The sequence below is a fragment of the Desmodus rotundus genome, chromosome 3 (assembly GCF_022682495.2).
Source record: "Desmodus rotundus isolate HL8 chromosome 3, HLdesRot8A.1, whole genome shotgun sequence".
NCBI classification, from domain to species: domain Eukaryota; kingdom Metazoa; phylum Chordata; class Mammalia; order Chiroptera; family Phyllostomidae; genus Desmodus; species Desmodus rotundus.
Genome location: NC_071389.1, coordinates 151,151,522 through 151,171,055, shown reverse-complemented (window position 1 = coordinate 151,171,055; position 19,534 = coordinate 151,151,522). Strand labels below are relative to the sequence as shown.

General features: G+C 40.2%; 1 protein-coding gene and 1 pseudogene across 6 annotated transcripts in view; one reads left to right on the top strand and one right to left on the bottom strand.

Annotated features, from left to right (window-relative positions):
* The window catches only part of LOC112318242 (cyclic AMP-dependent transcription factor ATF-7), a 94,778-nt gene that overhangs the window by 16,430 nt on the left and 58,814 nt on the right, over positions 1-19,534 (bottom strand). For all 6 annotated transcript variants that reach the window (XM_024575384.4, XM_045184087.3, XM_045184086.3 and 3 more), the window contains 3 exons: positions 13,742-13,860; positions 4,679-4,816; positions 1,761-1,918 (listed from right to left, as the gene is read on the bottom strand). In XM_024575384.4, coding sequence (XP_024431152.1) covers positions 1,761-1,918; positions 4,679-4,816; positions 13,742-13,860 — 415 coding nt within the window. The remainder of the gene's footprint in view (positions 1-1,760; positions 1,919-4,678; positions 4,817-13,741; positions 13,861-19,534) is intronic.
* On the top strand, positions 108-1,723 carry LOC112318243 (large ribosomal subunit protein uL24 pseudogene; annotated as a pseudogene).

The following is a 19,534-nucleotide window of genomic DNA, read 5'->3' as shown; positions in this document are numbered from 1 at the left end:
ATACAGCCTCCTTTGCCTTTGGATCTTCCTCCTATAATTCTGCAGATTTTCTAGTCTTTTCTAGTTACGGAAGCTAAAGGGCAGCATTATAAAATCTTGACGCTCTCATGAGGTCGAAAAAGCAGGGAATGCTACAAGTTCTTTTAACACCTTGCAAATGAAGCAAACACCAGTGAACTCAAGAGATGGGAAGCTAATCCTATTTTTAAGATTTTGTTTATTTATTTTTAGAGAGTGGGGAACAAGGGAGAAAAAGAGGGAGAGAGACATTGATGTGCAAGAGACATCAATCAGTTACCTCTCGCATGTCCCCAACTGGGGACCTGGCCTGCAACCCAGGCATGTGTCCTGACTGGGAATCAAACCAGTGACCTTTTGGTTTGTAGACTGGCGCTCATTTCACTGAGTCACACCAGCCAGGGTGCTGGCTAATCCTATAAAGAGTTTTGAACAATTAAATAAATATCCCATCATAGCTGTGTATAAATTTTGTCTTGCCTTAGGTGAGGGGGACTTAGACCAAAGCTGGCATTTTGCAAAGCTGAATTATGTCATATGATAGCCAAATATCAATAAGTTTCTCTTGTTCCTTTCTACATTTTGCTCTGCCTTGTCCAAAAAGATGTCTCTTTGTATTTTTCCTAGTGGGTCCACAGAACAATAAGCTTCAAAAGGCTAAATCCTGACAATAATCTCTTAACTCAATAGATACCTAGGGGTAAGTCAGCCCATTGTGAAATCTGTACAGGTTGTGCCAGGAGTGATGATAAACACAGAAACAAACAAAATTAGGGGTATTAAAGATCAAGAATCCTAACTGGAACTGAGGGAAACGCTCAAAAAAGATGACTTAATGGGTTTCAGCCCCTCATTCAATAGTGCTCTAATAAACTTCTACAGATTAAAGCCAAGAACTAAATATAGGTTCCTGTGTGGCCTCCACTATTATGTTGAACTTCCTAAAGTTTTAAGGATTCTTCTTTTAGATCAAAGAAGTATTAAACATCCAGATTAATAAAGTATTACCCTCAAATAAATATTTGCTGGTCTACTCGAAAGGTAAAGGAATCTTTTTACAGGGGGAAATTTTTTTATTTTGAGAGACACTATCAGTGACTCATTTTCCTTGAGTATTCAAAAACAGTGCCTCTTTTAGCAAATAATTTCACAAAGTAGAAAAAGATTCAGCTCTTCCCTTTTGCGGCCATTGCAGAGTTGCCAGCGGTCAAAATGAAGTGTTTTTGACTTCTGACCAGAGCAAGAACTAACTGTAAAAGGCATTTCAAAGCACCTTTTCACATTCACAGGAAGATTATGTCTTCTCTTTCTGAAGAACTGAGACAGAAATACAATGTTTGATCCATGCCCATCCGAAAGGATGATGAAGTTCAGGTTGTGCAAAGACATGACAAAAGGCAGCAAATTGGCAAAGTAGTCCAGGTTTACAGGAAGAAATATGTCCCCTACACTAAATGAGCGCAACAGGAGAAAGCTACTGGTATAACTATTCATGTGAGCATCCACCCCAGCAAAGTGATTATCACTAGAATAAAGCTGGACAAAGGCCGCAAAAAACTCCTTGAACGTAAAGCCAAATCTCACCAAGTAGGAAAGGAAAAGGGCAAACGCAAGGAAGAAACAATTGAGAAGATGCAGGAATAATGTAATCCTATATACAACTTTCATTAAAAACTTAAAATGAAAAAAAAAAGAAAAAAAAAAGATTCAGACTTCATTATTTCTGTCTGCTCTTTACTTACCCCAGCTGCCTGTTGGATGGTGGAGCCTGTGTGATGACAGAGGTTGGGGAGGGAAGGGTTGGGTGAAGTGGATCATAGCCCAAGTGGAGAGGCAGGGAGCCAGGGCGTACAATGGTAGGCGTTGGGGTAGAGATCACAACAGGCTTTGGGGCAACCTCCTGGGGAAAAGAGACCAACAGATCACAAAATACTTTAAGGGGCTGCTTGCAGGGAAATAAGTAGCTAGTAAAATCTAGTACAAATTTATTGGAAAGAGAATTAGAGCAACTCATTTTGCTCCATGGTCATGACCATACCTCACTCACCCATTTAATAAAAATGCTGAGTTAAGAACTTTACGCTATCTCCCTTTTATCAGGGATGATGGCTATATGAATGAGATGACAGTTGAAAAATCACTTAAAATCTTTGTAGAAGCACTTTAGTATTACATAAAATCTAAAAATTGTTATAATTTTTCATAATATAGATACTGTTATTCTAAATTTGATGTCTTGTGATCTCTATTGGAAAAAGGCAGGTGTAAGACTGGTGATAAGACAATTCAATATTTTCTTTAAAAAAGGGCTATGGAAGTTTTTTTGGTTTTTGTTTTAAAAAGATTTTATTTATTTATTTTTAGAGAGAGGGGAGGGGAAGGAAAGGAGAAAGAGAGGGAGAGAAACATCAACGTATGGCTGCCTCTCACGGTGCACCCCCTGCTGAGGACCTGGCCTGCAACCCAGGTATGTGCCCTGACTGGGAATAGAACCGGCGACCGTTTGGTTTGCAGATTGGCTTCCCACTGTTAACTTGTTAGGATCTTAGGTTGCCAGTGGCCACATTGGCCATGAAAACATCTCCAGACAGCCTCTAGGACCTGGCTGCTGATGAAAAGGAATAAGAGAGGGAAAGGTTGCAATGTTTATGGAGGGAGTAGTTTGGAAAAATTATCAATCCAAATTTGGAGGAAAGTAAAATGAGATAGATGTTCTAATCAAAGTGGATTTTAAAATTAATAACTACTGGTAGAACTCAGACTGGAAGGAAGCATGAGGGGGCTTCTGAAGTTCTGATAATATCTGGGTGCTGGTTACAAAGGCTGTAAACTTTGTAAAAATTCATGAAAGGTTCCTTTAAAAACTATTCAGAATATTAGTAGATATTCCCTTTAAGTCACTAGATGACTTCCCTATGGGAAAACTTTTTTCTAGATAAAAAAAAAATCCTCACCCAAGGATATGTTTATTGATTTTAGAGAGGAAGGGAGAGGGGAAGAGGAGAGAGAGAGAGAGAAAGAGAGAGAGACATAGATAGATAGATAGATAGATAGATAAATAGGTAGATAGATAGATATGAGAGAGAAGCATCAAGAAAGAAGCATCAATCTGTTGCCTCCCATATGCACCTGGACCAGGGATTGAACCCACAACCTAGGTATGTGCCCTGACCAGGATCTAACCTGCAACCTTTTGGTGCACGGGACAACATTCTGACCAACTGAGCCACTTGGCCAGGGCTCTAAATGGTCTACTGTCCATTTTATAAACAATGTGATTTTCTTTTTCACTTATTAATTGAAGTATAACATACATACAGTAAAGCATATTAACCTAAAAGGTACCACTGAATAACTTTTCACATATGCATAATTAAGACAGAGCCCATTTCCAGCACCCCAAAAGTTTCTCCTGCATCCCTTCCCAATCCATACCTTTCCTCACAAGAAGTTAAACGTTATTCTGAGTTTAATCACCATCAAATAATTTTGCCTCTTCTTGAACCTGATGTAAATAAAATCATATAGTATGTACTTCTGTATCTGAATTTTTTGTTGTTCAATGTAACATTTGAGAGATTCATCCATATTGCTCTTATATCATTAGTTCACTCTCTTTTTTTTTTTAAATCCTCACCCGAAGACATTTTTTCATTGCTTGTTTAGGAAGAAGAGGGAGAGAGGAAGGGAGAGAAAGGAACATTGACGCAAGAAAGAAGCACCAATTGATTGCCTCCCGCTGGCTCTGGGACAGGGGATGTATGTGCCCAGACTGGGGTACAACTGAGACCTAGGTAGGTGCCCTGAATGGGAATCCAACTGCAACCTTTTGGTGATAGGATGACACTCCAAATGAGTCACACTGGCCAGGGCAGTTCATTCTTTTTTTTTTTTTTTTTTTAAGATTTTATTTATTTTTAGACAGAGGGGAAGGGAGGGAGACAGAGAGGGACAGAAACACCAGTGTGTGGTGGCTTCTTGCACGCCCCGTCCTGGGGACCTGGCCCGAAACCCAGGCATGTGCCCTGACTGGGAATTGAACTGGTGACCCTTTGGTTGGCAGGCCAGCACTCAATTCATTGAGCCACACCAGCCAGGGCCATTCTCTTTTAATGCCATGTAGTATTCCATTTTATAAATATACTACTCTATTTATTCATTTTCTTGTTCATGAACTACTTCTAATTTTTTGACTATTATCAGTACAACTGTTGCCTTGACTGGTGTGGCTCAGTGGGTTGGGCATTGTCCCACAAAGCTAAAGGTCACGGGTTTGATTCCCAGTCAAGGCACATGCCTGGGTTGTGGGCCAGGTCCCCAGTTGGGGTCATGTGAGAAGTTAACTGATCGATGCTTCTCTCACACATCAATGATTCTCTGCTCTTTCTCCCTCCCTTCCCCTCGCTAAAAATAAACAAAAACTTAAGATATAACCGTTATGAACATTCTCTTACACTTCTTTGGGTGGACATACGCACTAATTTCATTTCCACATAGACTGAGAATTAGAATAAGTATAATTTATATAAACTAAACAATTAACATTTATTTGAATATACTCAATCCTCTTGTATCATACACTATTTATACAAATAATGAACCAAAATGAATCTACATTTAACATTGAGCATTTGGGATGACTCTTGGTAGACAATTTTACCTTGTCCTTGAGTGGCGGGGAACAGGGGCTGGAGGCAGGGCTGTCAGGTGGAGATGAGTCTACCTCTACTGGCTCCTCTTCTTTGATTTTAATGTCTGGTGTAGAAGGCAGAGACATGTCAAGGGGCCCGGCAGCAGCCTGTTAAAAGAGAGAAATGAACAAACATAGTTTAACCCTGTGATTCCTTTTAGGTTGAATCTTTATTTTCCCAGTTAAAAGGCGAGGGAATATACTTCCAAGCAATTCAGCCCTTGGTCAAAGCACCAAACTGCAAATCAAAGAAATGTGAAGCCTAGGTTTTATGTACAACTCTAGCCAAATTATTTTAACTTCTCAGGGCTTCTGTTTCCTTAACTATAAAATGTAGATAACACTTGCTTCACCATGGGTGAATACTTAGAAAGATTCTGAAAGGGAAAATATATTTATAATGGTTATAAAGGCCCTGAAAGGAACAAAAAAAGACATCATTTAAATCCATCCAAGTATTATGATATTATTTTTCAGGAAAGTAAAATGATTCCTGAATCCACTGCCTGCCTTTCCCCAACCAGCTCTCCTGGCTATTGGAGAGCTATGAACACTTTTTCTGCCAACCAGAATGACTAGATTACTCAATTATCAAAAGCAAATAAAGACAAATTGACTATTACAGTACTGCAAACAAGATAAGAAAGATCTTTTCTAGGGAACTCCCCAAGCTTGATGGTGATTTCACCCCAAAATCTGGTCCTAGAGGTTAAAAGTTAGGAAGATAGGGCTTCAGGGTAACAAAAGGAAAGAACACCTGATCAGTGAAAGAAATTAGAACTTGGTTCTAGAAGTAGGACTCGAGAAAACCAGAAAGAAAAGAGTACTTTTCTAGTAGTAGTGCAATCACCTCACAGAATTGTGGAGGCATAAATGGCTTTGCAGGGAACAATAAACAATACGATGACACCCTGACACTGCACCATGACAGGAGCATGAAATGATGCCATTGCAGTTCAGTTTCGTGACAAAGTGGGTCCTTTGTTCTATTCTTCCCATATCCTAGAATTCTTGGTGAAAAAGGAGTTTGTTTCTAATTCTTCCCTTGCTACCTTAATCCCTTAAAACCTTCCTGATAGTGAGCAAACTGATGATAATCTGGTGTTTACTACATTAAAAAAAGGTGGTAATGGTTCTTTTTCTCCAATCTGATGGAGGTGAGCGACAACAAATATGGTTTCACTTCTGCCCTCATTTTTCTACATTGGTAATATGTCAGGCCCAATTGAGCTAATAATTCTGGGATCTCTGAAGTCAGAAAGAAGCCTCTTAATCACAAATTTAAAATCTCCTTGGGGCATCTTCTAGAAAAGCTGTGGTTCAGGAGAGTTTTGGGCTCATACAACACTCCTGAAGACCATCTTACATTGAGTCTGTTCTTATCAAGGTGAGGTAAAGAGTACCCCTGTACAGGCAGGAAGAAGCACTGAGAGATACCCAATGAGTAAAGGCTTGACCAACTATGAATGGCATCTCAGAAGTGTCAAATGAGCTAAAACGGCAATGGAAAAAACCTGAACCTTTCCAAGGGAGCCTAATTTCTTGAATTTGCCTATAATGAGTTTGGTTTAAAATCCCTCACATCTTGGTGGAAACAACTGAACTAATTTCTTTGTTTTGGGGAGGGAGAAATGACAGAGTGGATAGGGTAAAGAAGCTGTAAAATAAAAGTATATCATATAGGTTGAAGCAACTGAAAAATGAGAGACCTGGGTCTCCAAAGGAAAAGTATGATGAGAAGACCATGGTTAGTTCTGTATTTAAAAAATATATATTTATTTATTTTTAGAGAGAGGGGAAGGGAGGGAGAAAGAGAGGGAGAAAAACATCAAGGTGTGACAGATGCATCGATGGGTTGCTTCTCGCAAGCCCCCAACTGGCCTGCAACTCAAGCAAGTGCCCTGACTGGGAATTGACCGGTGACCGTTTGATTCAAAGGCCAGCACTCAATCCACTGAGCCACACCAGCCAGGGCCAGTTCTGCCGTTTGAAAGTAGAACTACAAATACATGCCACTGATCTGCCCTGCTTTCTTTTAGTTTGAGGAAGATAGCATGAAAAGCAGCTCATATAAAGCTATGGAATTTGGAATGACCTCATAAGGACACTTTACCTTTCATTCTTACAATTTAAGCTGAATGGAAAAATCACATCCAACTCCCTCTTAGAAGGAAACAGCTTTCCTGAACATTTTATCTTATATCCTGGCTTTTCTATATATTCTGATGGTATTCCATGCCTTACTACATCATGCATTATGAAAGGGACATGTAGCTAATGTGCATATGTTCTGAGATGATATATTGGAACTTGTCTGAATTATTATGAATTAATGAAATAATAATAATTATTATTTGTCTAAATTATTTGTCTGAATTATTATTATGGAACACAGACCTGATTTTAAATAGTGACTAATAACCTCGAATTCTAATTCTAGAGTAGAATAAACTTTGACCTTTCCAGTTTCCTTTTCCCCCCATATCCCTTATACCATGGGAACTATTTTTCTTTGACTCTGCTTCTTGAATTATTTCCTCTGCCCTTCCAAACTGAAATATTCTCTAGCAATTTGGAACATAAAGGCTAAAATTGGAATCACAGCACCTTAGGAGGTGAAAGCATTTCTCACTTTAATCCCCTCTACAATATCTATACTAAGTGGCCTACATATAATTGAATACACTTTATGAGAGCTTCCACCTGCTGGCCATACTTCTATCTTTGGGTCATATAAAAAACCTTTCTTTCTTTAAAAATATTGTATTATTTTGCCCTGGCTGGTGTGGCTCAGTGTATTGAGTGTCGGCCTGCGAACCAAAGGGTCACTGGTTCAATTCCCAGTCAGAGCACATGCCTGGGTTGTGGGCCAGGTCCCCGGTAAGTGGTGCATGAGAGGCAACCACACATTGGCACATTGGTGTTTCTCTCTCTCTCTTTGTCCCTCCCTTTCCCTTTCTCTAAAAATAAATGAATAAAATCTTTAAAAAATATATTGTATTATTTTTATTTATTATGCTATTACAGTTGTCCCAATTTTTCCCCCAATGCGCCCTTTCACCCAGTACCATGCACTCCCTCAGGTAATTCCCCTATCATTGTTCACGTCCATGGGTCATGTGTATAAATTCTTTGGCTAATCCATTCTCTATACTGCACTTTACATTCCAATGGGTGTTCTGTGACTACCTATTTGCACTTCTTTATCCCCTCACTTCCTTACCCATTCCCCTACAACCCCCTCCAGTCTGGCAACCATCAAAATGCTCTCCGTATCCATGATTCTGTGTCTGTTCTTGTTTCCTCAGTTTTTTAGATTCAGTGGTTGACAGGCATGTATTTATTGCCATTTTATTATTCACAATTTCGATCTTCTTTTCTTAAACACGTCCCTTTAACATTTCATATAATAATGGCTTGGTGATGATGAATTCCTTTACTTTTTCCTTCTCTGGGAAGTTCTTTATCTGCCCTTCTATTCTAAATGATATCTTTGCTGGGTACAGTAATCTTGGCTGTATGTCCCTGCTCTTCATGACTTTGAATATTTCTTGACAGTCCCTTCTAGCCTACAAAGTTTCTTTTGAGAAATCAGTATTATGGGAAAATCCCCTGTAGGTAACTAATTGCTTTTCTCTTGCTGCTCTTAAGATTCTCTTTATCTTTAACCTTTGGCGTTTTAATTATGTTGTGTCCTGGAGTGGGCCTCTTTGCATCCAACTTATTGGGACTCTCTGTGCTTCCTGGACTTGCATGTCTATTTGCTTCACCAAAATGGGGAAGTTTTCTTTCATTATTTTTTCAAATCCATTTCCATTTCCAATTTCCTGCTCTTTCTCTTCTCCTTCTGGCACCCCTATGATGCAAATGTTGGAAGGCTTGAAGTTGTCCCAGAGGCAGCTTATATTATCCTCATTTTTTTGGATTCTTTCTTCTTCTTGCTTGTTCTGATTGCTTGTTTTTTTGCTTCGTTATGTTCCAAATCATTGATTTGACTCTCAGCTTTATTCACTCTACTGTAGTTTCCCTGTATATCATTCTTTCTTTCAATTAGTGTATCCCTCATTTCTTTTTTAAAAAATATTTTACTTATTTATTTTTAGGGAGAGGGGAAAGGAGGGAGAAAGGAGAGAAACATAAATGTGTGACAGAAACATCGATTGATTGGCTGCCTCTTGCACACCCCCAACTGAGAACCTGGCCTGCAACCCAGGCATGTGCCCTGAATGGAAATTGAACTGGCAACCTTTTGGTCCACAGGCTGGCACTCAGTCCACTGAGCCACCATCAGCCAGGGTGATCCTTTGTTTCTAACTGGATCTTTCTTTATGCTGTTGACGTCCTCAATAAGTTCCTTCAGCATCATTATAACCAGTGTTTTGAACTCTGCATCTGATAGATTGCTTATCTCCCATTTTGTTTAGTTCTTTTTCTGGAGTTTTGATCTGTTCTTTCATTTGGGCCATTTCTTTGTCTCATTTTGGCAGCCTTCCTGTGTTTGTTTTTATGGATTAAGTAGAGCTGCTATGACTCCCTGTCTTGTTTATGTCACCTAATATAATAGGTGTCCTATAGGGTCCAGTGGCACAGTCTCTTCTATCACCCAAGCTGGGTACTCAAGGTGTGCCCTTCATGTTGGCTAAGCACACCCTCCTTGTGTAGAGACCTGGTTGCTGTTTGCAGGTCACTGGGAAGAATTTACCCCAGCCAGTAAGCTGCAAAGATTGGCTATGACCACTGACCACCAACCTCTGCCCTCCATGGAGGATCAGCGGTGGAGGGGCAGGGTGGTGGTGCTCTGATATGGTCTGTAGCTGTCCAGTGGGTGCACAGGCGCTGGGGTTTCCCAGGTGGTGCTGGCCAAGGTCAGCCCCCACCTGTGTTTTGCCCAGGGCCACCCTGCCTGAGTTGTAGAGCAATCTGAGATGGCTGCTACTTGTGCTGGGCTTGGAGATTCCCAAGTAAAGCCAAGCTGTGAATTTAGGCTGGCTACTGCTAGTGCCGTGTGCGGGGCCACATAGCAAGAGGTACAGGGGCTGGGGAATCACTGAGGCTGGCTGTTGCTTGTTTGAAAGGATTTAGAAAGTTGTGAAGCATGCGCCAAGACCAGCTATATTATGGAAAAGCTACTGTTAACAGATGTAAGTTGGGTGGGATAGAGCCTCAGAGGATCTCCAGGGCAGGGCAAACAGTGTTAGCCAGGTTGATGGAGTCTTAGATATGGCACCTGCCTGTCGGCTTTGTGGCTCTGCTCTCCTTTCTGTCTGGGAGAAAGCTGTCCCCTAGCTCTTGTCTTGATGCCAGATACTTCAGTTTCTCCCTGTATGCCACTGATGCTTTTCAAGCTGCTACCCCAGTGCTGGAGCTCAGAGGAACTGAACTGGAGTAGGTGAGTCTATGTGTGGGTTATTTAAGAGGAACTGCTTGGGGCTCCAGAATTTTCTGCCACCAACTGAGTCCTTGCTGGTTTTTGCAGGCAGAAGTAATGGGGACTTATCTTGCTGGCACTGGTACCCTGAGCTGGGAGGCCTGGAGTGGAGCTGGGACTCCTTATTCCCTAGATATCCCTCCTAAATTTTTATCCACCACACGTGTATGTGGGACCAGCCTATTCTGCATCTCTGTACCTCCTACCAGTCTGGATGGATGTGGTTTCTTTTATTCCATAGTCATCAGATTTCCCTTCAACTTGATTTCTGCTGGTTCTGAGTGATGGTTGTTCTCTAATTTAGTTGTAATTTTGATGTGACTGTGAGAGGAGGTGAGCAGTGTTTCCCTATGTGCTTCCATCTTGACCAGAAGTCAGAAAGTAAAAATCCCTTCTTTTACATAAAAGCTCTTGAAATATTTGAAGACTGAACTTTTGTTCACATTAGATCTTCTCTTTTCCAAGCAAAAGTTCCTCAAGTTTTAAATGTTCCCAAAGTTGCATAATTGCGAGTTCTTTCATCATCCTGGTTGATCTCCCTTGGAAGCCATTAAGAATATTATTCTCACACTGGCTGGTGTGGCTCAGTGGATTGAGTGCCATCCTTTGAACCCAAGCATCGCAGTACGATTCTCAGTCTAGGGCACATGCCTGAGTTGCAGGTTGGGTCTCTACTGGGGGTGCATGAGAGGCAACTACGCATTGATGTTTCCCCCTCTCCCTCCGTTCCCTTCTAAAAATAAATAAATAAAATTTTTTTAAAGAAAAAGAGAAAAACCTTCTTTAAGAAAAGAGTGTGGTGATTATGGGTGGAGGGAATGGGTGGAAGTGGAAGAGAGTATAAAGGGTATAAAAAATAATGAACAAAAAATACAATGATTAAAAAAAAGTGAAAAAAAAAAAAAAACCATAGGCAAGACCGTCTTTAGTGAAAGTTGCCATAGTTTCTGGCCTCAACAGTGCTTGGATGGAACCAGTGCTTTACTCCCATGGCAGCCAGATGCCCAGATCCAGCCTTCCATTACTTCCTCACAGAGCCCTCAGACCACTCCGAGGCCCCTGCCACCACTGTAGCGCTAGCAGCAGCCTCTCCTCAGTTGCCTACCATGATGACTGCGTCTACCTCACAGGTGTGCCAGAACTACCACCAGGACTTGGAGGCTACCATCAACTGCCAGATAAACCTGAAGCTCTGCTTCCTACATCTACCTGTCCATGTTGATGATGTGGCTTTGAAGAACTTTCCCATATATTTTCTTCACCAATCTCGTGAGGAGAGGACACATACTGAGAAACTGATGAAGGAAGCTTCATAACCAACAAGGTGGCTGAATATTTTCTCAGAATATCAGAAACGGAGACTGTGATGAGACCCGGGTTGCCCCGCCCTGGAGAATACCTAAGGCTCTGCCCCTTTCCACATAACAAGTACACCAAGACAAAAAAATATGGCCCAAATGAAAGAACAGATTAAAGCTCCAAAAATAGAATTAAGCAATGAAGAGATAGCCAACTTATCAGATGCAGAGTTCAAAACACTGGTAATCAGGACGCTCACAGTCATGGTTGAGTATGGTTGCAAAATAGAGGAAGAAGTGAACGCTATGAAAAGTGAACTCAAGGAACATATACAGGGAACTAACAGGGAAGGGAAGGAAACCAGGACTCGAATCAACAATTTGGAGCAGAAGGAAGAAATAAACATTGAATCAGAACAGAATGAAGAAACAAGAATTCAAAAAGATGAGGACAGGCTTAGGAACCTCCAGGACAACTTTAAACATTCCAACATCCGAATCATAGGAGTGCCAGAAGGAGAAGAGGAAGAGCAAGAAATTGAAAACTTATTTGAACAAATAATGAAGAATTTCCCCAATCTGGCAAAGGAAATAGACTTCCAGGAAGTCCAGGAAGCTCGGACAGTCCCAAAGAAGTTGGACCCAAGGAAGCAAACACCAAGGCACATCATAATTATATTAGCCAAGATTAAGGATAAGGAGGACGCTGAAAAGCAGCAAGAAAAATGGAGACAGTTACCTACAAAGGAGTTCCCATAAGGCTGTCAGCTGATTTCTCAGAAGAAACCTTGCAGGCAAGAAGGGGCTGGAAAGAAGTATTCAAAGTCATGAAAGGCAAGGACCTACATTCAAGATTGCTCTGTCCAGCAAAGCTTTCATTTAGAATGGAAGGACAGGTAAAGTGCTTCCCAGATAAGGTCAAGTTAAAGGAGTTCATCATCAGCAAGCCCTGATTATAGAAGTGTTAAAGAGATTTATCTAAGAAAAAGAAGATGATCAAAACTATGAACAGTAACATGACAACAAACTCACAACTATCAACAACTGAACCTAAAAAATAAAAACAAAAACAAGCTAAGGAAATAACTAGAACAGGAACAGAATCATAGAAATGGAGATCATACAGAGGATTATCAGTGGGAAGGTGGAGGGGAGAGAATGGGGAAAAGGTGCAGTAATAAGAAGCATGGATGGTACGTACAGAACAGACAGGGGGAGGTTAAGAATAATGGGAAATGCAGAAGCAAAAGAACTTATATGTATGACTCATGGACATGAACTAAGGTGGGGGAATGCTGGTGGGAGGGAGTGTGCGGGGGGGAGAGGTAGGAGAATAAAGGGGAGAAAAAAATGGGACAACTGTAATAGCATAATCAATAAAATATATTAAAAAATAATCACAGGGATATAAAGTACAGCATAGGGAATATAGTCAATCATATTATAACAACTATGTATGATGCTAAGTGACTACTGGCAATATTGGGTGGGGGGAACACTTTGGTTTGTCTTTTAAAGATTTTATTTATTTATTTTTTTTAGAGAGGGGAAGGGAGGGAGAAAGAGAGGGAGACATACACCAATGTGTGGTTGGCCCTCACATCCCCCCAGGCATGTGCCCAAGACTGGGAATCGAACTGGCAAGCTGGTGCTCAATCCACTGAGCTACACCAGCCAGAGCAGGGGGAACGCTTGTAAAATATACGATTGCCTAACCACTATACTGTACACCTGAAACCAATACAAAATAATATTGAATATAAACTGTCGTTGAGAAATAAAATTAAAAAAAATATATCCTTTTTTAAGTTTAATGTCTTGAATATGACTAGAAAGCTACTTGAAGGTAAGAGCCACACACACTGAAACAAAGAAGAGTCTAAATTCAATAAATGTTTCTTGACTGGCTGATTAAATAAACATAGTCCACATAAGAACTCTGATTAGCACAAAAACAATGGGATTTGGCAAAATAAAAGTTATCTAGCAAAATATGAGTAATTTATAATCTTTTAACATCTTCAACATATTCAAAAGAAATACTTTTAACAAATAAATTGCTGAAGTAATGCTCCACTGGAAGTCTAAGAAGACTAATTTTTGGTGAAGACAGTCTTGGTGCTGGTCTATTGTCTGGACCCCTAAAGACCTGGATGCCTTACTAGGATTAGTGGGTACTCTCTGTTGCTATATAATGAAGCCTGCACTTTTGTGCTTTAACAAATTTAAGCAAATTATCCCAGGGTACAATGAGAAGAGCCTAAATCTGAACACCACAAGTTTTTCAGTAAAAGTTCTGCCTCTTACCTTTTTTTCATCCTCATCTGCAGCTTTCTTGAATTCATGTTCAAAGGAGCTAGCTAGTTCATTGAAGAGCCCCACCTCCTCACAGTTCTTCAGGAATCTAGTGGGAGTAGGAGTTTGATCTGTAGGCATGAAAACAAAAGGAAATTCAATTTTAGTTTTGACCTGAAATTAAAACTTGAGAGTACATAGAAAATATACTTTTATTCTTCTATTTGGAGAGAGTCTAGGTGTTATGGAGCTTTAGTAGGTGAAGGCTGGTGCTGGGCCACCAGGGGGTGTCTGTGCTGTGTTGCCTGAGGCCAGCAGAGGGAAGACAGAACAATGTTTTGTTGTGTGACTTCCCATGTAACCCACCTTTCTTCCAGAGGCTGCTTTCTCCCCCACCCCCAAACAAAACCAAACCACCCACCCAGGTGGAGTTTGTGAAACCTCCACATTTGGAAATCAAGTACAGTTAAGGGACATTTTCTCTTTAAACTTACTGCCTGCTAGGTCTGAAGTGAGCAGGTATAAGCAGATATACATTAAAATCTGAAGAGAAGAAACCGAGGATCAACAAATGGTTGCTTGCTAAAGCTACCAAATAAGAAATGGTGTACTTTCAATGGTCACTAAAGTAAAGGGTCTGTTAACCTTCTGAAGGCAATACAGGCAAATCTAGGGGTCGGGGAACAAGACAGCAAGATCATGAGCTAGAAAAGGAAACTGCAAACAATAGAATAGAGACCTAGGCTCATAGCAAATTCCGGAAACCAGAATATTTGGATTTATATTTGCCAGCCAAGATATCCTCTCAGGGGCTGCACAAATCTCTCCTCAACACAGTGCCTCTGCCCTTGGGAAGAGGAAGGCTTTCAGTAACCCATGGCAACTTTTTAGGCAACTTGACTTTTAGACTTGAACTTCTCTCTCCCCATTCTGCTTTTCTAGTTTTTCTCTTAGGTCAGTTGAATCTTGCTCCCTGGTCCTAATTCTATTAGATTGTTTTCCTTGACATGGCAGTTAACTCAATTCACCTCATACCCCAAACTACTACACTGAAGGACAGAAATAGAGCAATGTTTAAATAATATTTTAAGGAGTGAGAACTGGGGTAAAAATTGCTTCTCCTAGCATGATCAATTGGGAATAATCTAGTGGGATTTTCCAAGGAAACAACATAATTAAAAAAAAAAAAATTAAACAAAACCTCTTCTGAATCAGAGTGTTTGGAAAAGTTACCACTACCTCCCAAAATAGTTTTAAAAGCTTCTCTGGCAGCTTTGGTTGGCCAACGATAAAGCCACTTTCCCTCCATCCCCGGGTGAGTGGAGGTAATATCATCCTTAATATACTTAGAGAGACCTTCAGTACAGGCACACAAAAAAATTACAACTCAAGTGAAACAGGATGGGGCAGCTAAGGGCATGGCTATGGCAAAAGAGGGACTTTAGATCTCTGATCTGAGGCTCATACAAACTTTTCCCACTCCTGAACGATGTGTAAGAAAATGTGTAAGAACAAACAAGAAGTGTTGGCGAGGATGTGGAGAAAAGGGAACCATAGTACACTGTTGGTGAGAATGCAGACAGGTATAGTCACTGTGGAACACAGTATGGAATCTCTTCACAAAATTAAAAATGGGGACTTCTGGTCAGGATGGAGGCATAGGTAAAATGGCTCATCTCCTCGTACCACCATAACAAAAATTAAAACTAAAATACAAAACAACTATCACCCAGAATCATCAGAAAAATCAAGCTGTATGGAAGTTCGACAACCAAGGAATTAAAGAAGTCACATTCATCCAGGTGGGAAGGAGGGGCGGAGATATGGAATAGGCGGTCCCATACCCACATGTAGTGTATAAAAATCGGGAGGGATATCTTGGGAGTGAGGGATCCCAGCCCCACACCAGACCACCCAGCACATGGTTCCAGTGCCAGGAAGATAAGTCCCCATAACTTCTGGCTGTAGAAACCAGTGGGGATTAGGGTGGAAGAAAAACTGGCAGGATTCTCAGGCATCTCTTCTTAAAGAGCCTGAAATGGACTGAAATGGACTTACACAAACTCACTCCCTCTGGGCTCCAGCACTGGGGCAGCAGCTTGAAGGGCACCAGTGGTACATGGGGAGAAACGGAAGTGTCAAGCATTGGTGCAAGTGCCAGGGGACAGCTTCCTCCTGGACAAAACCCCAGAGGCTAGGCAACAGCCATAGTCCTTTTCTGAGCCCTTCCCCACACAGAGCCACAGAGCAGTGACACCATATCTTAGCCTCTATCAATCTGGTTCACACCAGTTGCCTCACCCTGGCTATGACTTATGGCTCTGCCCCATCCAATTTATGGGTGTACTTTTCTACAATAGACCACACTACTAAGACAGGGAGTCAAAGCAGCTCTACCTAATGCATAGAAACAAACACAGGGAGGCTGCCAAAATGAGGAGACAAAGAAATATGGTCGAAATGAAAGAACAGAACAAAACTCCAGAAAAAGAACTAAACAAAATGGAGATAAGCAATCTATCAGATGCAGAATTCAAAACACAGACTATTAGGATGCTCAAGGAACTCAATGGGTACTTCAACAGCATAAAAAAGACCCAGGCAGAAATGAAGTTTACACTAAGTGAAATAAAGAAAAATTTACAGGGAATCAAAAGTGTAGTGGATGAAGCTGAGAATCAAATCAATGATTTGGAACATAAGGAAGAAAAAAACATTCAATCAGAACAGCAAGAAAAAAGAATTAAAAAAATAATGCGGAAGGCTAAGGAGCCTCTGGGACAACTTCAAATGTACCAACATAGGGGTGCCAGAAAGAGAAGAGAAAGAGCAACAAATTGAAAATTTATTTGAAAGAAAACTTCTCCAATTTGGTGAAGAAAACAGACATCCACATCCAGGAAGCACAGAGAGTCCCAAACAAGTTGGACTCAAAGAGGTCCACACCAAGACACATCATAATTAAAATGCCAAAGGTTAAAGATAAAGAGAGAATTCTAAAAGCAGCAAGAGAAAAGCAGATAGTTACCTACAAAGGAGTTCCCAGAGACTGTCAGCTGAATTCTCAAAAGAAACTTTGTAGGCAAGAAAGGACTGGCCAAGAAGTATTCAAAGTGATGAAAAGCAAGGACCTACATCCAAGATTACTCTATTCAGGAAAGTTATCATTTAGAATCGAAGGGTAGATAAAGTACTTCCCAGACAAGGTAAAGCTAAAGCAGTTCATCATCACCAAGCCATTATTATATGAAATGTTAAAGGGACTTATAAAGAAAAAGAAGATAAAAACAATGAACATTAAAATGACAACAAATTCACAACTATCAACAATTGAATCTAAAAAACAAACTAAGCAAACAAGCAGAACAGAAACAGAATCATTGATATGGAGATCACTTGGAGGGTTATCAGTTAGTAGGGGGAGGGCAAAATGGGGGAAAAGGTGCAGGGATTAAGAAGTATAAGCTGGTAGATTTAGAATAGAGATGGGGATGTTAAGAACAATATAGGAAGTAGAGTAGCCAAAGAACAAATATACATGAACCAAAGATAAGAGTTAAGGCAGGGGATTGACAGAGGGAATGGGGAATATTGAGTGGAGGGGGCAAAAAGGGAAAAAATGTGACAACTGTAATAGCATCATCAATAATATACATATTCTCTCACTCTCTCTCTCCATATATATATATATATATATATATATATATATATATATATATATATGAATGAATGAATGAAATGTTAAATATATATATATATATTTAAAATGGAACTGCCTATGACCCAGAGAATATACCCTGTTGGGAATATACCCTAAGAATCCTGAAAAACCAATTCAAAAGAACTTATGCACCCCTATGTTCATTGCAGCGCTATTTACAATAGCATGAATGGAACGGAAGACTATTTGCTAAGTGAAATAAGTCAGTCAGCAAAAGACAAATAGCATATGACCTCACTTGTAACTGGAATCTAATGAACAAAATAAAGTAACGAGAAAAACAGAACCAGAGACATGGAAACATGGAATAGACTGATAGTGGTAGTAGGAGAGGAGTGAGGGGGGAATAGGGGAAGGAAGGGGAAGGGATCAGTCATATAACATGTATGAATGACTTGTGGACATGGATAACAGAGGGGGTTCTGACTGTGGGAGAGAGGGGTGGGATGGGTGGAGGCGGGCAGAGGGAAGGGAAAAGAAAAGAAAAGAAAAGAAAAGAAAATGTGTAAAAGCCCTGGCTGGTGTGGCTCAGTGGATTGAGCGCTGGCCTGAGAACCCAAAGGTCACCAGTTAAATTCAAGTCAGGGCACATGCCTGGGTTGCAGGCCAGGTCCCCAGTTCGGGGTATGTGAGAGGTGATCAATGTATCTCTCATACATTGATGTTTCTCTCCCTCTCTTTCTCCTTCCCTTCCTTCTCTCTGAAAATAAATAAATAACAGTTTTGCCGAAAATAAGACATGGCTCTTGCCCTGGAGAGTAAGAGGATGCTTTCTAGTTGAGGAAATAAAACTAAGAAACATAAATAGCTTCATAGTATACAAAAAAATCAGTGTCATATGCAGTAATGAATAAAATTATTGCAGAAAATAAAAACAAATTAATGGCAGAGTAGTTAGGAGGTTTTCAGAAGTGAGACTTGAGCTGGGCCTTCAAGAATGGCTTTAGGCAGTAGAGAGAAGACAAGATTCAGAAGATAAGAGGAGTAAGGCAGGTGAAGGCATAGAGGCAGGGTATGGGCACCATGAATACAGGTCAGGAGAAAAAGGTAAGTCTAGGTCAAAAGATAATAATGTTAAGTATATAAGTTGTATATAAAGTTAGGCAGATACCATGGGGCTAGGTTATAGAAAGCCTGAAAATCCAAGTATAAATTGCCTTAAAGTAAGAGGAAATAGGAAGATAATGACGGATTTTGAGCAGAGGAGAATAATTTAAGGAAGAATGGCTTTTCAATAGGATGGAAGGTGAAGTATAATGAGAGACCAGTCAAGGAGAGAGACCAGCTAGGAGACTATAGAGCATAATGAGGGTGGTGGCAGGAAGAGCAGGATGGAACAGAACAGAAAAAATTTGATTAAAAAAATAAAACAACTCAAGATTTTGAGAATACCATCACTGAATAATAAAGGAGAAAGAGTTAGTTTAGGGGACAAAGATATAAATTCAGTTGCTGACACAAGTATTTGAATGACACAAAGCCAGCTTAGTTGGAATACATGTGAGACACAAGGCTTAATTTACAAATATGAGAATTACCAGCCTAGACAGGATAGCTGAAGTCATGTGCAGTGGGCTGAGCACTCTAGAACAGCATGCAAAGAATGACAGGAACACACTTTCTTTCCTTGGTACTGTCCTGTCTCAATTTCTTTCACTACTCCTAGAGACTCAGCACAGGCCTTTCCACACATCTGTAACCTCTCCAACTTGATAACCTTGCTTAATATTTACCTCTTTCATAAACTGTCTCTGATTCATTCCATTAATATTAATTCTCTTAGTATTTTCATTGTTTGTAATATTTACTTGTATTAGACTACGAATACTAAAATTATTTTCATGAATATATGCCCTGAGTTAATGAATTTAAGTGTGTAATATCTACATACATATCTATATCTTATTCACTCTTCCCTAAGACCTCCCCCAGGCTTTCTTAAGTACCATTAATGATATGTCCCCACTCATGTCCTTTTCCTGGAATTACAATCTACAAGTTCCTAGCAAGATGCTTGGTGTACACAGTAGATATTCAGTCAATATTTGCTTATATAATAAGGAATATAAGACCTATGAGATCTG